The sequence below is a fragment of the Lemur catta genome, chromosome 14 (genome assembly GCF_020740605.2).
Source record: "Lemur catta isolate mLemCat1 chromosome 14, mLemCat1.pri, whole genome shotgun sequence".
NCBI lineage: Eukaryota > Metazoa > Chordata > Mammalia > Primates > Lemuridae > Lemur > Lemur catta.
Genome location: NC_059141.1, coordinates 23,454,624 through 23,473,293, shown reverse-complemented (window position 1 = coordinate 23,473,293; position 18,670 = coordinate 23,454,624). Strand labels below are relative to the sequence as shown.

General features: G+C 50.0%; 1 protein-coding gene across 7 annotated transcripts in view; it reads left to right on the top strand.

Annotated features, from left to right (window-relative positions):
• Nucleotides 1-18,670, top strand: part of PAX2 (paired box 2) — an 89,346-nt gene that overhangs the window by 56,373 nt on the left and 14,303 nt on the right. For all 7 annotated transcript variants that reach the window (XM_045568608.1, XM_045568612.1, XM_045568613.1 and 4 more), the window contains 2 exons: nt 10,949-11,124; nt 13,421-13,547. In XM_045568608.1, the coding sequence (XP_045424564.1) occupies nt 10,949-11,124; nt 13,421-13,547 (303 nt within the window). The remainder of the gene's footprint in view (nt 1-10,948; nt 11,125-13,420; nt 13,548-18,670) is intronic.

The window sequence follows — 18,670 nt, the reverse complement described above, 5'->3', positions numbered from 1 at the left end:
CCCTCTGAATCTCAGTTTCTTCATCTTTGAAATAGAGGTAATGACCACACAGAGAGGTGGTTGGTGGTAAAGATCTCCATTTGACACCCTCGCTCCCTCCCTTCCATTCATTCCACCTTGTTTACTGAGCACTAGGCAAACACCGGGCTGGGGCCTGGGTAGATTTCAGATTCTCACTTGATGTGGTCCCTGCTCCTGAGGGAATTCCCTCATCATCCTGGTTACCCATCTCTGAGTTCATTCTTGAAGGTTAACGGGAACACTGAGCTCCACAGACAGTCTAGCCAATGCCAAGCAAAGTAGAACCATTGCCACTCTCCCATCTGGAGACTCTACATCCATAATGTAGCCTAAGATTACATTCGATTTTTTAGCAGCCGTGTCAGACTCAAGCTCATATTGAGTTCGTGGTCAACTAAAACCTCGAGATCTTTTTCACATCAATTGCTATCAAGCCAGGTCTACCCCATTCTGCACTTGTGTAATTGATTTTTTTTAACCTAAACATAGGGCATTCCATTTATCCCTGTTGAATTTCATCTTGTTGGTTTGGGTTCTTAATTCTACCCGATTAAGGTCATAGGATGTCTTCTATATCATCGTCCAAGTAGTTTTTTTAAAAAAAGAGTTATTTTCCTTTAAAATACAGGAAAGCCACATGACCACCAGTGGAGACCGCCCTCCTAGTTGCCATAAGTGAATGCTTTAGGTACTGTTGAGCCCAAAAGCCACCAACCGTTTTGCTTTTCTTCATCTTGTCCATAAAGCTAGGAAGGGCATTTCTTTGTCAAATATTAACATTCACAACATCCACAGAATTTTCTTAATAAATCAATTTTTAAAATCCAGTTTAAGTTGATGAGCAAATTGAGTGCCTGCTACATACAAAGCGTGGCAGGACTGATTTACAAAGGCAATTAGGACACATTTCTTGACCTCATGAAGCTTATAATCTAGTGGGGAGATGAACATACACATCATTATACATGCAGAGTGTGATGAATGCCATGATCAAGGCATGAAGTGCTATGGAGAATGAAAGAAAAAGCAGTTGCTTCCAACCAGGGCAGCTGAGGATGTCTTCATGGGAGCGGTATTTGATCTAAGCATTGATATCAAGTTAATGTGCCACAATTTATTCTGAGTGAGTATATGCAAGCTCTGGGGTATCACTATGTTCTTTTCCAGTGCCCACAAATGATATAATAATTTCTTCTAAAAGATTTCCAAAGCCTGATACTGAATTTATTAGAGTGTTATTTACATAAGTGTACCTTTCCCCCTTTTCTGCAAGACAGGATGGCGTTGGGCTTCCTCACCCTTTCCTGCGTTGGTCTGCCTTGCTCTTTCTTTGTGACATTGCAAGGATTATCAATCACAGTTTTAGGGTCCTATCTGGACCTGGGAAAGTTGACGATTGAGATGGCTGGCTACGGGTTACCTGCCTGGCCCTCCCTGACCGGGCAACAGTGCCCTCCTGCTGGTCCCATTTTGCAGACTCTTTCCTTTGGTGAAGAAGACAAAGGCAAGCTGGGGGTTGAAAAGTTCTGCCTTCTCTCTCTTCTGTCTTGGTATTACCTCCTCTTCCCAAGGACTGAGCTTAAACCTGCCTTCCTTTTTGTTCTTTCTCCAAACATAGCAACCAAGGCCTTTTTTTGTTGTCTCAGCTTGTTCCGAGCTTTTGTCTTCCTGACAGGCTCATGCTACTCTCATATCCATCCTTGGTTATGGTCTCCTCCTTCCATCTGTTGTGTGTCTTTTATAAGAAGAAAAAAAATAACTTTTGTCTGATCAGAAGTACAATACATGCTTATTGTGAAATATTTGGAAGAGAGAGTAAATTTTTAGAAAATCACCCATAATGTTATTATCAAGAGATAGCCACTGTTGAAATTTGGTATATTTTCCCAGGCTTTTTCTTTCTGTGCATATATAATTTTATATATATAATTTTCTATTAAAATTGGAATGATACCGTATATACAGCTTTGTGTCTTGCTATTTTCCCTTAACATTATATAGGACCATTTTCACATATCATTAAATATTCTTTGAGAACATGATTTTTTAATAGCTGCATAATCTTCCACTGTTTGGTGTACATGTCCTTTTAAAATCCAGGCTCATCATATTTTAAAGCTTATCTGTGTGCAACAACAGTGATTTTCCTTAAATGTCCTTCTCTTTCCACCCCTCCCCCACTCCCTTCACTTTGTCAGGCTGATTATTTGAGCTTATAAGAGGCAGAATTTCAGTTTTGGAGCATGTTGTCCTTATGGAATTATATTCTCTCTTAGAATCTCTTGCCCTGGGATATGCCTATTCTTTCCCTGGACATGGAGAAGTTTGCCCCTTCCTCAGCTCTGTCACCTCTAGACGTGGTTGCTCTCTCCCCACATCCCCACTTCCCTTTTATCAGCTTTTCTTTCTTGGTCAGAATTCAGTGGCCTGCAATATTGGACAGGGCTCTGAGTTAGGAACCTCAGTTCTCATTCTCCAGTAACTACCTATGCATCATGGGAAAATTGCATAACCTCTCTGAGCCTGTTTTTTGTTGTTTTAAAAATTTTAAACCTCTAAGAGACAATCAAATTAAAATCTCTTCATGATACTTTCCAGTTGTAAAATGTAACTGATACTGAATCCAGAGTAGCAATTCCTTTGTTGCTTCTTTTTCCTTCTCAAAGGTAAAGTGTTGAGCAAGGCAGGTTAAGAGTTGATCAGTCTTTGCTTTTGGAATTCCAGTCACCAAATCAGCCAACATCTGTGATCACCTGCTCTGGGTCAAGCCTTATGCTAGGTTTACAAAGATGAAAATTATGGGGCCCCTGCCTTCAAAATTTGTGGTTTAGAGGAGAAAACAAACACTAAAAAGTAACTACAACACATGCAAATTCTAAATTTGGTTCTGCCACTTACTGGCTGTCATTAAGTCATTTGGGGCAAGTTACCTAACCTACCTAGCCCTCAGTTTCCCAGGTTGTGAGCTCAGCAGCCACAGGCACATTGCCTGGGTGTAGTTCTGGCTCCTTCATCATTTGTGAGGTGTGTAACCTTGGGAAAGCACCTTAATCTCCGCATTTCCATTTCCTCGTCTGCAAAATGGGGATAATAAGGGAAGCTTCCTGCTTAAGTTCTTGTGAAAATTAAATGAGTTAAAATAGGTAAGTTTGTTAGATGAGTGCATGATATACTAAGCACTTAATAAATGTTAGTTGCTCTTATTGAAAGGATTAAATCAGTGTATGTATATTAAGCATAGTGTCTGGTACCATAATAGGAACTGGATCCATTTTTGTTATTATCAGTATTATTTCAACAATAAAGGTTTGGATAGATGGCTACTGGAACACAGAGAAAGGAGAAATTAATATTGCTGCAGGAAGAGCTAATAACCCTCTTGTGTATATCTGAGGGCGCTCAATCCAGAAAAGCTCATGAGACTTGCCAAGGTCATATGGAAGTAAGCAACCAAACTAGGATTTCAACCTAGGAGATGTCACTTCTAGTCCAGCATTATGTTAGAGTCACTAGTGCAGTGAGTGTCCCTAGAGGCAGGTGGTGTAAATGGGCACAGCAAGACTGAGGTCAGGCAGGCCAGGCAGCCACCCCAGCCTCCCCTGCTCGTGAACTCACTGAGTGTTTAGAGGCTGGACTTGGTCAAGTTTAGCAGGTAGCTTGCCAGGGCTATGAGGCTGGCAGAACCTGATCTCGCCCAGAGCCAAACCTTTGGGCCAGATTTCTGAGGGCTTCTGCATGCCCACCTCTTGAGCTTGGCTTGGGGTTCATGGCCAGGCCAGACTCACAGATTGACCAGTTTAAGGATGGGAGGCAATGGGGCATGTCGCCCCACCTCCTTAGACAAGCAGTGCTGCTGCAGCTCTCTCTACAGCCTGGCCCTCTGGAGCCCCTTCCTGCACATGGCAGCACCCCTCCCTCTTCTCCCCTCCTTTGCAGTCTATGTCTCCCTCCCTCCTCGCTTCCCCCTCATCCTCTTTTCCTCCCTTCTTTCCTCTTCCCCCTTTCCTAGCTCTCTCCCTTCTCTCTTCATTCCCCAACACTCCTTCCCTCTCCATTCTCCTCCACCACCCCAACCCCCTCTCCGCCCCTGCCCTCCCCATTCCATCAATCCTTGCTCTCCTCCCAGTCTGGAAAGCACCCACCTTCTGGGAAGCAGCCCCATTCCTGAGCGTCTCAAACCCTGTTCCCAATCAGGTGGGAGGGCTGGGGTGCAGCCCAGACCTCCGTGGTCCTGCCGCCATGGGGGTGGGGCTGGGGCTGCACAGGCGGGCTGCCCTGAATGACAAGCGGGGATATTGATCGCATTCTGAACTCAGCCCAGCCGATAGAAGGTAATTAATGACTCCATTTGCCTCACTACCAAGGAGAACAATTGAGTTTGAAACTGCAACAACTGGCAGCTGGGGAGACTGGGGGGCAGCCTGGGGATGAACCCCTCAGAGGGGGAAGGTGATGTGTGGAGAGTCTAAGACAGAGAGGGGGCGGCCCCGCCCCCAACACCAGTGCCCCAGCCTGCCTGCTCCCCCACTGTTCCCACTTCCTCCACTGTTCTCTTTTCTTCCCCATCCCTAAGACTTAACTGTCCCCAAGATTGCTTCTTGCCAGCTGGGTGATCTTGCACACATTTTGAACTCTCTCTGAGCTTGTTCCCTTATTTGTAAAATTGAGCTATGCAAGCATTCTGTGATGACTGGAGATAATGTGTGTAAAGTACCTTGAGCCTGCCCTGAACACAGTAAGTGGTCAATAAATGACGGTAAAGATGATAATCTTTGACAAAGGCAAATTTGGTGGAGTGGAGAGGGCTTTGGAGTCAGACATTCCTGAGTTCAGACCCAGGCTTTGCTACTTACTAGCTGTGTGGTGTGAAGCAAATAATTTTGCCTCTCTGAGACTTTCCTCTTTTGAAAAATGAGAATAATACTAAGTACCTTATAAAGTTGAAGGGATTTAATGAGTATAGGTGAAAGCCCTAATATTATAAGTTTCCCCATAGACAGGTAGATATTTATATTTGGGCTTAGAAAACTGAAGTTAGCATAGTTCTTTATTAAAAAAAAATTCTTCTCAAATGCCTACTCCTGCTTCCTGGGATTTGGTGGGCAGCCCCTATTAATCCCATCCTGGTTTTGTAGGTTTGATGAGCCTTGGTGCTTTCTGACCAAGGAAATGACATTATTTCATTCTGTCTGTGACCATCTACCTCTTGTCCCTTGGAGTGACCACCTTGGGAATCAAGGTAGAATGTAAAAATACAAGGAAGAAAGAACACTTCTGTCCTTTGTCCTTTGCCCTATCCCCAAGCCATGATGTTCAGTGACTATTCCTCTTCCCAAGCTGCTGAGATCTCACTGGCCAGCCAGGGTTCTGGCCTGGGGTGCGAGGTGTGAGGTAGGGCTCTGCTCCAGGGCCACCCAGGAATAGATGGAGAGTGAGTAACAGCGGATCTTTTGGCCGAGGAATAAAGACATTTTTAATAATGATTCTAGAAGTAGTACATACTTATTGCACAAAGCCTGGACAATATGGAAAAAACTTAGACAAGAAGAAAATACAAATTTCTCATGATAAGGAAGTAACCACTGTCACTATGTTGGTGGCTCTCCTTCCGGTCAAGATGATCTTTGCTATTGTAGTTCTCTTGGCTCTGCTGGGAGCCCCAGACTCTGGACATCAGCTGGGCAGACAGCCACTATTGTCCACTGGTTCAGTCCACAGTCGTGGACTTCCCTGTGCCAGGCTCTCTAGTGAATATGCCCTTGAGCCAGCCACTTACCCTCACTTAGTTTGCACCTCGTTTACTCTGAGCCTCAGTTTCCCTACCAGCAAAAAGGGACCATAATCCCTACCTACCTTGGAGACTGGTTGGGAGGCCCATACAACCTAAAGTCTATGAAGACTTTCTGTTAAATGCTAAGCAAATATGAAGTGGTCAGAAAAGACAATATGAGCTTTGTTCCTCTTGAAAGAGTAATATATGTCAAAGTTTTAACTCATCAGCTTGTTTAATTTAATTACTTTATTTATATCCTGTCTGTGTTCTAAAAAGGACTTACAGCAGCTAGCTCACTCTCCTTGAGAGTGCTCATGCTGTAGTGGACAGAGCACCTGGAATGGGCGATAGTCCCAGGAGTCCTATTCCCAGGTCATGTGACTTCAGACAAGTCACCTGCCCACCTCACCACTCACCCCAGCTAGCTTTCCTTACTGTAACGTGAAGAGTTTGGACTAGATGTCCCCTAATCATCTGGACACAGTCTGCACTCAGCCAGCATGTGTGCCACAGGCTGTAGCCTCAGTTCAGAGAGGGTGCAAAGCAGAGAACTATGGATGCTGCAAAGGAGGCTGTGCCCCAGATGGGGCCAAGTGGCCCTCAGCTGGGCCCCCTGGGTTTGGCACCGTGGCAGCAGAATGAAATGATTTAGAGGGCAGGCTCTGGAGTCAGGCAGACCTGTGTTCAAATCTGGCCATCATTTACTAGCTCCATGGCCTTTGAGTAGCTCCTTAACCTCTCTTTGCCTCAGTTTCCTTATCTTTAAAATGAGTATCACAGTACTTATCTCACAGCGTTGTTGGAAGGATTAAGTGAGCTCTGTAAAGTACAACAATGGTATGTAATAAGTTCTTGATATTTGTGATCTGCTACAGAATGGTGGCTGGGCAGGGGACAGGAGAATGGGGCTGAATCCTCCATATATGGAGACTGACTAGTGCATGGTCCGTTCCCTGTCCTGTGGGTCTTACTAAACCTACAGCAACCAAATTTTCCAACCCCATTCTAAAAACGTAGCCTGATAGTGGGAAAGAATATTGACATCAGAATTTCTCCTCAAAGCCCAGGACATATGGCCCCACCCTCCAGCCCTCTTGGTGCAGGGAGTCTAATATAGGGGCCTTCTCTGGGCCCTGTCCGCAAGGAGCCTCTGCCACCCACTTTGGATGGCAGCTCAGCAGCTCAGAGGTTAAGTTCTGCTCTTTACTGGGGACACAGTGTTCTCTGGCCATTGGGCAGATGCCTGTATGTACATGGGCAGGATGGTGTTGCTGAGAGGGGGAAGGGCCTCTTGTGGACCAGAGTTGATGTTGTTAGAGGCTGACAAGCAGCAGGGGTGAATGAAGAAGAGGTAATATCCTCTGATACCCAGGGATGGGTGGGACTTGCCTGACAAGTGACTGGGTGTCCTGGGATGCCCGACCATTCAGGTGACCAGTCCTTAAACCTTCTTCCAGCAGTCTGGCTTTGAATGCCACCTAGGAGAGTCCCATTCATTCATTCACTCAATCACTTATTGAGCAGTCTATGCCATGCCTGGCACTGGAGCTACAGGAAGGCCTCAGTGGTCCTGCCCACGGGAGCTCACAGCCTGGCTGCTGAGCACAAGGGGGCTGTCAGTGGGGAATCTTCTTTGGGATGGGTGGTGCCTAATGACTCCCACATTTTCCTTCCCTGCTCACTCAGAAACCTAGATCGAGACCCACTTCTGCCTCTGCCTGGCTCTGCCAGAGAGCCCCTCAACATCTGGGCCTCACAGTGGTCTCTTCCTCTCCCTTGCTGTCCCCTCTGAGACTGCCCATGGGAAGTCCCACCCTGAGCTCTCTCTCCACCACCCAGAAAGGGCCCTCCAGATGGTCAGCACTAGCAACTGCTTCGTTTCCCTCCCTCTTTCATTCTCTTCCTTGTTTTTTTTTTTCTTGCTCCTCCTCTACTCTCTTCTCCTTTTCCTCCTTCTCTTCGTACCCTCCAAAGCCACCCCCACTCAGGCCTCCAGCTGCCCTCCCAGGCTTCAGGAAAGCAGAGCCAGCTGGTTTTATTCCTGCAGCAAGTGTCCTCGCCCCAGCCAGCACTTCCCTGGCTTGCTGTGGGAGACTTCTTCCCTTTTTCCTCCCCCTCTTTCTGCCTCTCCCATGCCTTTGGGCTTCCTCCTTCCCTGAGCTTCTCTTCCTTGGACCTTCTGACCCAGGGCTTCTCCCAACCTCCTTTGCTCACTCCCCCCCCGGCTGTCATCCCTCCCTTCCTTGCCCAGCTGATGGAAGGACACCACCCCTCCTCTGGAGAGAGCCCATGAGAGCCTGCGGGACCTATGGTGGATTCAGAGGGCTACCTCCCTGTCCCCCAGCGATATGCCACTGTCCTCCCCCCGCCCCGGTGGCCCCCTCGCTGCTCCCACAACTTGCTGTGTGCTCCTTCACCACACATTGTGACTGCTGCCTTCCTTCTCCTTTGGGGAGTTTCCTCCAGCCTCCGGAGGTGGTTCTCTGCCTGCTTCCATCACACCACTTAATTTGCCTTCTCCCTCCACCTTCCTTCTCCTCCTCTTCCCTTCTCCCGCCTCCCACTGCCACTTCTGCCAGTAGCAGGCTTCCTTTGCCTTCCCCTGCCCTCCCCCTCTCGCTCCACCAGGGCTGCCTCTGTAACCTGTCTTACCACCAGGGCCTGAGTATACAAAAAAATAAATAAATAAAAAGGTCAGTGAGTGGAGGGAGCAGCAATAACCCCTAAAACAGTACTATCAGTGGAACATGATTGATCAATTGAATTCCATAGCGGCTGAAAAATGTGGGATTAAGTAGTGTATTATACGCACAATGAGTTGAGGCATGATGTTCATTTCAAGTTCATTTCGCCGGCCTCTGCCACCAGATCAGGCAATCAATAGGGGCAGCAGATATCATATATCACCTCTCTGCGGGCTGGGGAGAGAGCACCATAATCTCTCGCAAATTTAGAGTGACAGATTTGTCAAGATCTGAAGGGCCCCTGAATAAATGAAGGCAAAGAGACTCCTCCAGCCAGTGACCTGAGGACAAAGCTTCAGTTGAGCTCCTGCACACACATACACACACACAGGCGTGGGGTGAGCCAAGCCACACACAGGCATATACACAAGTCTACACAGAAGCATGATGTGGGTCCTGCCACACACGTACATGCACACACACCCTCACAGACAAATGCACACTGCATGCCCCAGGACAGATTTGGTGACACTGCAATAACTGTACACAAAGACACTTGACGCCTCCTTTAGCCCTGACAGCAGGACTTCCCCAAAAGGTATGAGGGCTCCAGGAAGAATTAGACACAATGGAACACACAAATAGCTACGGGGGGGGGGGGGGGGAGCGGAATTAGGATGATGGCACAATCTGGAAAAAGAGGCAGACACAGGAGAAATGGGGGATGCGGGTTCACCCTCCCCATGCAATCTCACACACACACATACACACCCTTGCAGAGAGGCTGGTACTCTGTCCTTTAAACACACACAGACTCTGATTTATCTGGATGTTTATATATGTACACAGGCATATACACAGAGAATACTCACACAAAGGGAAAAATAAATTTATCACACCTCAACTTACACACAGGGATGCATATACACTCTGAGACCAAAAACTATTCCAGAGCCTTATGCTGAAAAAGCCACAACCACCAAGTTTTGTGTCATAGGAATATAGGCATAGCATGGAGGCTGCCTGTCTCTGCCTGCCTCAGACTTGATCCTGATCTTGACTTCTCTCTCTCTCTCTCTCTCTCTCTCTCTCTCACACACACACACACACACACACACACACACACGCACGCACGCACACTCTTTCTTTGCTTTCCTGCCCCCTCCAGAATACAGCCTGGAGGGAAGGTGGGAGGTCCCATTGGGAAAGCAGACCCCATGCTCCATCCAGGAGGCCAGCAAGGGAGGGTGGCTGCAGGTTGAGTTAATCAATATGTGATATTTTCTATGGTCTCCCGAATGATACTGTACGGTGTTACTGTATATAATGCAATATTGATTATATCATATCGTATAATCACCTATAAACTGATATATATAACAGTCCCAGAGGAACACCCTGGAGCCTCCAGCATGGGCTGGCCCCAGGCCCAAGGCTCCCCAGCTGGTTGTGGCCTGAGGGAGGCCAAGGAACGGCCGAGCTGATGCTGGGGGGACCCACCTTCAGGCAGGAGAGTTGCAGGGTAAGGGTTCAGGGAGAGGCAGTAGAGCAGGCACGTAGTGGATGCTCTGAAAACTCCCAGGGACCTGATGCCAGAGGCAGGGATAGCAGAGTGGCGAGAACGCCTGGGCAGAGCATGACATGGACACATGGTTGGCCTGCAGCTCCAAGGGGAGTGGGCACTAGTGTAACACTACCGTGGCTCTTCCTTTGTGGAGCAAGTCTCAGCTCCCTGTGGAGACCCGCAGGAGGAACCAGGTGGCCAAGGACCTGGCTCCTCACAGAGGCCTGAGCCAGGGTCCAGGTCAGAGACAGAGGTTGACAGGGTGGCCAGGGCACACTGGCATCCACAAATGCCCTTCTGTAGCCTCTGCCGAGGAGGGGCCTTGCTGATCAAGTGATACCTCTTTCCTCCTGCTCGGACAGTCCTGGCCCAACCAAGGCAGAATGCCTCGGCCTTGCTTTCAGAGCCTCTCCCTCCTCAGTGCTGAAGTTAATTACTTCACCCAGTCTCCACGTTACACTCAGCCTCAGAGATTTGATGATTTTCAACCCTTAGAATCAGTGGAACTGAAATTCATCTCAGAGCCGAGTTCAATTCTCCACAGGCTCAGCAATGCCGGTCCGAGACACCCAGCTCCTCCCCGGGCTGACGCAGGCTGTGGGACAGACATGACCTGGGGTGATGGCCCTAGGAGCCCCTCTGGCTCCACCTCTGCCTAGTTCTTCCTGACCCCCACACCGTGACTATGTCCTCTTCTCTTCCCAGGTCCTTCAGAGGCTCTGGCTTCCTCAGCTAGCTCTCTGAGGCAGGGCCAGCCTCCTGGCCTAGGAGCTGGGTTAAGGGGTCCCAGTCAGGGTGCAGAGCCCTGGGGGCCAGAGCCAGGTACCCACCACCTTTGCCCACTGCACTGTTCCTGCCCCTCCGCTGGGCTGGTGCTAATGCCTCAAGTGTCCATGTGTCCTCCAGATGTGTCTGAGGGCTCAGTCCCCAATGGAGACTCCCAGAGTGGCGTGGACAGTTTGCGGAAGCACTTGCGAGCTGACACCTTCACCCAGCAGCAGCTGGAAGCTTTGGATCGGGTCTTTGAGCGTCCTTCCTACCCTGACGTCTTCCAGGCATCAGAGCACATCAAATCAGAACAGGTGAGGAAGGAGCTTTCTGCTTATAGCAGTGGAAAGGAACTGGGCAGAACAAGGCCCCTTGACAACTTGTACACTGAATGCCACGTGCATACCCAGCATTGCATGTGTTACATATGTGTGCACCGTGTGTGTGCAATGTGAACATGCTTGCACAAGGACATTCTGGTATAGTTAAGAAAAGCCATTATGGTACGTATATAGTAATTAGAAATGATGAGTTCTGGGTGCAAGAATTTGCATAAATCTAATCCTGGCACTCTGGGAGGCTGAGGTGGGAGGATTGCTTGAGCTCAGCAGTTTGAGACCAGCCTGAGCAAGAGCGAGACCTTGTCTCTACTAAAAATAGAAAGAAATTAGCAAAACAACTAAAAATAGAAAAAATTAGCCAGGCATGGCACATGCCTGTAGTCCCAGCTACTTGGGAAGCTGAGGCAGGAGGATTGCTTGAGCCCAGGAGTTTGAGGTTGCTGTGAACTAGGCTGACGCCACGGCACTCTGGCCCAGGCAAGAGAGTGAGACTCTGTCTCAAAAAAAAAAAAAAAAAAAAAAAGAACTTGCATAAATCTTATCCCCTTTCAGAGCCTCAGTTTCTCCATCCATAGATGAAGGGCTTGGACCTATGGTCTGTCAAGTCCCTCCCAGCTCTGCCACTCTGTGGTTCCGGCACAGAGTACTCAGGAATATCCTCTGGCTGTATCCCTTCCCCAACCCCCCTCAGGATCCTACAGAAAGTCTACGCAGGCCTGTGGGGCTCTTCTTGCCCAGCATCACCGCTAGCCCCATCGGTCCCACGGATCCAGTAGGTGTCCTGCCCCACACCCCCAGCTCGGCACACCTCCAGCACACGCCTCCCCCAGCATCAGCATAGCCCCCAGTATGCTCCCATCCCTCCCAGACGTGCGGCCCAGGCCAGGCCGACAGCTGCAGCACAACACAGCTTGCTGTGCTTGCTCGGGCACACACTCGTGTGCGCACACTCAAACACACGTGTACGCCAGTGCAGCCCACAGGCGCCACCCCGCACAGTTCCACTCTCAGACTCCAACAGCTCCCAGCCACTTGCCTTTCTCCCCACCCATCCTTTTATCCCATAAGCTGTTTGTCTTCATAAAACAAAAATCAAAAGTCTTTTTAAGGTGCCCTGAGCCATAAACCAACAAAGGAGGAGCCGGCCGAGGCGGGCGGCTCGGTGCACCCTCCCCGAGTCCCTGGCTGTATTACAATGAATAACCTTTATTTACTTTCATTAGACTATTAAACATCAGCACAGTCATTTTTCCCCCTGAAACTCGGAGCAGGGCCCATAAAGCAAATCCGAAGCCTAATTGAGTTCATTTTAATTTCTCTCCGATCACAGCGAATTACTCTGGTGATAAATCAGGGGGCAGCTTCACCCCCAGTAGAAGGCCTAATTTGCAGCTAATTACAAAACTGATTTCTACAGGAAGATCAATACGAGAAGGAATTGGAAATGACGAGGCAATCCCGTCCAGCCAGGGAGGGGAGGGGGCCCTCTGGGGGGGCCAGGAAGCGGAAGGGAAAAAAACGGACCCGAAAGAGCAGAAAATCAGTTTTAATTTAACGTAATATTAATCAGAGCAACTTTTCCTGCTTTGTGCAAGCTCCTGGTCTGCCCAGCTCTGGGGTCTGGCTTGGCGGTGGCTGCAATAAAAAGGCAATTACCCGAGTGTTTCGGGCAGGACACCCTTTCAGAGTCAATGACTGGCCCCCTCCCACCCTTCTGTTAGCCATGTGGACTCTCCCCCTCCCCAATTTCATACCCCAGTGCACAGGCAGAGAGCGAGGGGCCCGTGGGGCTGTCTTTGTTTGTTTTTAAAAAAGGGGCGCTCGCACCCGATCAGCCAGCACAGCAGTGCCAGGCTGGAGGTCCCACTAGGCCCTTCCCACAGCTACTGCCTCTGCCATCACCTCATGGTTTGCTCCTCCTCTCCAAGGCTCCCTACCCCAGGGGGACCTCAAGGGGACCCCCACTGCTACATCTGCCCTTGGGGCTTCTTAGGCAAGAGATGCTACAGGAATGTAAAGGGTGCTGGGATAACCACCCAAAATGCATAGGCTGCACCTCCAGTTTCACCAAGTCAAGCTGACCCCCACCTGCACAACACTCTCCATCATACGCCAAGCCCGCCCCACCTTCTCTCCCTCCCTCTGCCCCGCCATCTCCTTCTACCCCATCTGGGAGGGCTCCCCTGTTCCTCCTCCCCATCTGCACACCAAGCCCTTTCTCTGTGTGTGCACATCAATAGAGAGCTGTCGCTTTTCTCTCTCCTCCCAGGGGAATGAGTACTCCCTCCCAGCCCTGACCCCTGGGCTTGATGAAGTCAAGTCGAGTCTATCTGCGTCCACCAACCCTGAGCTGGGCAGCAACGTGTCAGGCACGCAGACATACCCCGTTGTGACCGGTAAGGGGGCTTCCAGGAGGGTGGGGGCTCTGCTTTCAGTGGAGGGGCGCCTTGGCCCATGCCATCTGGGGCCCAGTGTGACAAGAGGGCTCCCCGCCATGATATCTGCATAGAGAGTGAGCCTCCAAAACCAGGGTGCTTCTGGAACAGATGTGTGCAGATATGGGGAGAAAAAACTGTGGTCAGGGCGTCTGTGGGCTCCAGCCTGGGAAGGCTGAAGCTAGGAGGGTTGTTGGGATTCTTTCTCCCTAGGCTTTGCCTTTTATTTTGCCTTCCCAAGGTGCCCAGAATCCTGAGCTTCTTGTTAGGACATGTGCAGAAGAATGCAGAGGGCAAATAGGCCAGGCTGGTGGAGTGGAGCATGGGTGCCCAGTATCCAGCCTCCACACGCCTGTGTCCCCAAGGCTCCAGGAGGACTTGCAGCCCTCTTAATCCAGGCAGCGTGGGAGGCTGTGGCTTTGGGCTGAGGGCATGGCGCCCAGCTCTGTGGGGCTATAGATGAATGCAATTATTGCAGTCTTTCTCTTGCTTCCCAGACAAGTTACTATAAGACCAACTCTTGATTTCAAATCCAGGTAGGGTCGGGCCTGATCCACAGTCAAATGCAAGGGGAAGGGACACCATGGCCAGGAGCCCCCAGGATTAGCAGCAGCAGGGGCAGTTAGCATAGAAGGTCGGGTGGGGTCCAGAGAAAGGCCAGCGGATGAAGCTCCAGGCTGCAGAGCTGCAGGCTGTGGATGGCACCTGGCACTGCAGAAGGGTTTCCAGGCCAGGAGAGTGCCCAAGTGGGAGAGACACACACTGAAGTGTTATTAAAATTCACCTAATTATTCTGGAGACACTAAAGCCAATGTGCCGTTTGTTCCTTGGGAGACAGGATGATTGAGAAGGGTCTCAGTGGGAATTGGGAGACACTGAGGCGTTACCTGCCGAGCCAGGCAAGCGGAGGCGGCCTGGGGACCTGGCAGCAGGGCTGCAGGCAGCTAGCATCACCGCCAGTGGCAAAGACAGGGAGCAGGCACAGTCCCCGCTGTGGGACAGGGCCCTGGTTCTGCCTGGCAGCTGATCTGAGAGTTTGGCTGCACTTGAGCTTGAACTGGGCTGTGAGTGGCCACCCAGCCTCCACCTGGGGACTTGGAAGAGCACTGCTGTTAACTTTCTCAGCTTCTCCTTAAGGGGGTGTCCTGGTACAACTGTTTCCAGCCTAGATGGAGGGGAGCTCTTAGCCTAGGAAGTCAGAGGCTGAGTTCTGGAAGTGTTGGAGAGCTGGACTGTGCTTATTGAGAGCAATGACCTTAGCTGGGTTAGCTGGGTGAGGGTCCCCAGCACGAGCCCTCCTTAGCCCAACTCGGAAGCTCTCTGAACCACTGGGTGTTCTGACCCAAGGCAAAGAGATGGCCCAAGCCAGGCTACTTTTCTTCTGATCTGCTGTAGGTACAGTGGTCACTTTCCAAAGGTGGCCACCCCAGGCAACTGGCAAAAGAACCCAGGAGACTTCTCTAACTCCAGCTGTGCTTCCCTGTGCTCAGGGCCACAGTCCAGAAAGGGGAGGACTTCCTGGGGTGGCGATATGGATCTTCAGGGTGTGGCTCCTGCTGCAGGAGCCACAGGGGCTGGTGCAGAAAAGTGTCTCCACCTTGAGCAGCCCCCACCCGCCTCCCCCCCATGGCCCTGGAACGGTCCCAGCTCAGCCTGGGAACATCTCCGGCTGATCCATCTGGATCCAAGTGTGAGAAAAGTTCATTTCAGACCCAGCTTGACATTCCCAGGTGGCAAGTTAGCACTAACATCTCAATCTGTATGCGACATTTCAATCAAGTGAGGAGTAACAAAAGCAGAACCATTAACATTCAGAGCTGTTCACCAGTGGTAATGACGGGGAAACTCGCTCAGAAACTGGAAATTACCAAAAACAGAGAAGTGTGTGGAGGGTGGGGGAAGGGAGGTGGGAGTGGGGGTAGGCAATGATTTTTCCACACTCAGGCCAAGATCCAGTGTTTGGATTAATAGTGCCATTACTCGAGAAAGGGCTGCAGATTATCCTCATTCTTAAAATGTTTTTGCTGGCAATTAAACTGCTGCAGTTATTGATCTTTGTTGATTTTATGTCCTCCTAATTTGCATAATCTATTAAAGATGAATGATTCATGATGTGTTAATTATGGGGACAAACAGAATTTTCTGGAGGTACTGTCAAGGTGAGCAGTGGGGCATTGCCCAGAGACTTCACGGGCCATCTCAGGAGTGGGTCCAGCATGTTAGCCTTCGGGCCAGGACTTTGTGGGCAGCAGAGAGCAGTGATGCAAGGAGAACAGACACAGGAGAGCTGAACTTTGGGTGAGTGAGTTCTTCTAGAAAGATGTTGGTATTTGTGAGAACCAGGCTCTAAGCAGGGATTGGGTATGGGAGAGGCTCTTGGTGTATTTGTAGAAATTCCCCTCAAAGAGTCTTAAAAAGCTTATTTTATTGGAGAACATTAAGGACTTTGGTGAAGGAAGAAAAAGGAAGGCTCTTTCAGGTAGGCAGGCGATTCTGGGCAGGTGTGTGTGAAAAAGGTGAGGGAGCAGGGAGGCCATCCTGTGCCCACGGCCTGGCTTGGGAGTGCCAAGGTGCTCAAAGAGCCCTCTTCATTCCCCACATCTCCAGCACCCCACTCATCTCCTTCCCCAGGACAGGCAGCTGAGGCTGCAACCCTTAGGGATGAGTGCTAAGGAAACTGGCCCAGGAGTGCCCTAGTCCAGCCCGAAAAGCCAGACCTTATTGGTATTCCTGCCACCTCCTGGCACTGGAGGCTGATTTCAAACTTCACCAGCCACTTGATGCAGCTGTTCCACAAGGTCAGGACTGAGAGGAGAGAGGAGCCTGGACTATTGTGTGGAGGGGAGAGTGGGGCCCAGTGGGCCAGGACACAGCTAATCACATTGCAAGCTAGGGTGGCTGCCAGGGGCTAGGGCTCGGCCCCATAGCCTCCCCTCCCCACCTTCCATCATGGAACCAAGGAGAGAGACTGATTTTTCTGGGTGGTGTTTGTAAGTTCTGCCGAGATTTTAATTTCACTGCATCACAACTCAGCAAGCTGCCAAGTCAAGCTGGTTATTTAAATTTATCACCCACTTTTCCTTCCGCCTCTGGGCTGCTCTAGCTCAGCGGCATCTCTTCTCTCCAGTCCACGGCTCTAGGCTGCTGGTCTGGAACGGAGCCAAGTCTCTCCTAAGTGATAAAGAAAAAGGGACCAGCTACATGAGAGAATGGGTCAGGGGCACTCTGGCCCCAGGCTTCCTTGGGCTGGCTGGCTGTGGCTGGTACTTCCCATCACCTTCTTACCCCTCCAAAGGATCCACAGGGGGCCACCATCAACCTCTCAGTCATCCCCAGGCCTGCCAGGTCAGGGCACTTACAGTGAAGACTCTGGCCCCAACTGCATGCTGGAGCCTCATTCCTTCAAGTCTCCCACCATGGGTAGAAAAGGTAGTCTCACTTCCCCACGGCTCCTCACCTCAACCCCTCCCTCCTTGTGCCTGGCCGGGGCTGCAGCGACAGAGGAGCACGCACAGACACTGGCTGCTCTGGGAGGTGAAATGGAGAACTAGTTCAGGAGATGAAGACGTTCTGAGGAGTAGAGAGTCCCTTGACCCAGTGGAAGCCCACCCTGAAGGAGAGAGCAGGCTCCCCACCCTGGAGCCCAGATGGAAGCGGCAGTGGTGGAGGAAGTCAGTGATTGCAGCTCCACGCCCACTCTAGAAGCTGGGGAACGCGCCAGTCCCCAGAGCTGCGGCATCCAGTGGGCTTCACTGGCCTCTAGTGGGCATCGCTGCCAAGGACTGGGAGAGCCCTGTGCAAGTGCAGCTCTTGCCACCTCATTTTGGTTGCAGAGAGGTGATGGAGGAGTTAAAAGTGATGTCTAGGAACCAGGCTTACCAAAACATAGTTAGATAAAATGTAACAACAAAAAGTGTTAATACACAGCCACATTTCACTCTGTGGTGCTAGAAATAGAGGGAAACTCAGAGCCAGGGTGCTGTACAAGAGACTGCTGGCATCCCACTGGGGTTAGAGCCTAACTGGGAGACATTGGGGTTGTAACACACCAGTCAGGAGACATGACTTTGGGACCAGGAGAATCAAAGCTAGATCTGAGTATTACCCTGCATAAGGCCAGGAACAGAATAAGGACAGCACTTTCCATGACAGGGAAACACACAAACTCATTCTAACAACCCAGGCAGACAAGAGGGAGAAGAAATGTCACCATGAGAAGGGGAGACCCCAGGCCTAACCCTGGATCAGAGTCCAAATTTATTCTATGAATATGTTGCACGAACCCCAAGCCAAGAACTTACATAAAACTTTGTCCAGGATAGTAACCAACTCAGAAACTCCAGCAGGAACAAAGGCAGACCTTCTTGTGGGGACATTCTACAATCCAGAGCACTTGGGACTCCCACAGGAAAAAAAATCCACCACTAAAGATGAGTTCACTATAAAAAATCACACACCTCGTATGAATACAAACTCTCATGAGGGAGAGTTAGCAGAAGCAATAGGACAATTAACAGCCCCTGAGAACTGGAGCTAATAAAATAATCCAAAAGCACTATAAACTAAGCATGTTTAATATTCCGAAAAAGATCAAAGAGAAATATCAGTTGTGTCTTCATCACAGACACAGATCTCTAAGTCCCCTGCCCCACCAGTGCTCAGCAAACTGTCAGATAATGGGGACAGCAAAGGGCAAAGAATGAAGACCACATCGTGGCTTATTGCCTGGGGTCTAAGAAGCAAGGAAAGAGCTGAGCCTCAGGCAGCTCTGGGATTGGAGTCTTTTCCCAGCTTATCCAAGCTCCCAGACTGCTGGGTTTCAACAGAGAATCTTACCTTTTCTTTGGGAAAATATCTGAATTAGAGACAAGGACGGTACTTTCCCCCCTGGTGAGTAGTGGGGGGAAGCCTTATTAGCTTCCCCACTGTGGCAGGGAGAAGGTGGTTTTATTCCAGAGCTTGGGAGAAACTTCTCTCAATGCCTAGAGACAGCTGCTTGGAAGGAAGCTGTAACTAAGATCCGGGAGGAGATGTGGATGCTGCCCCAGAGGCGGGGAAAGGGAGCAGAAGACACTGGTCCCTGC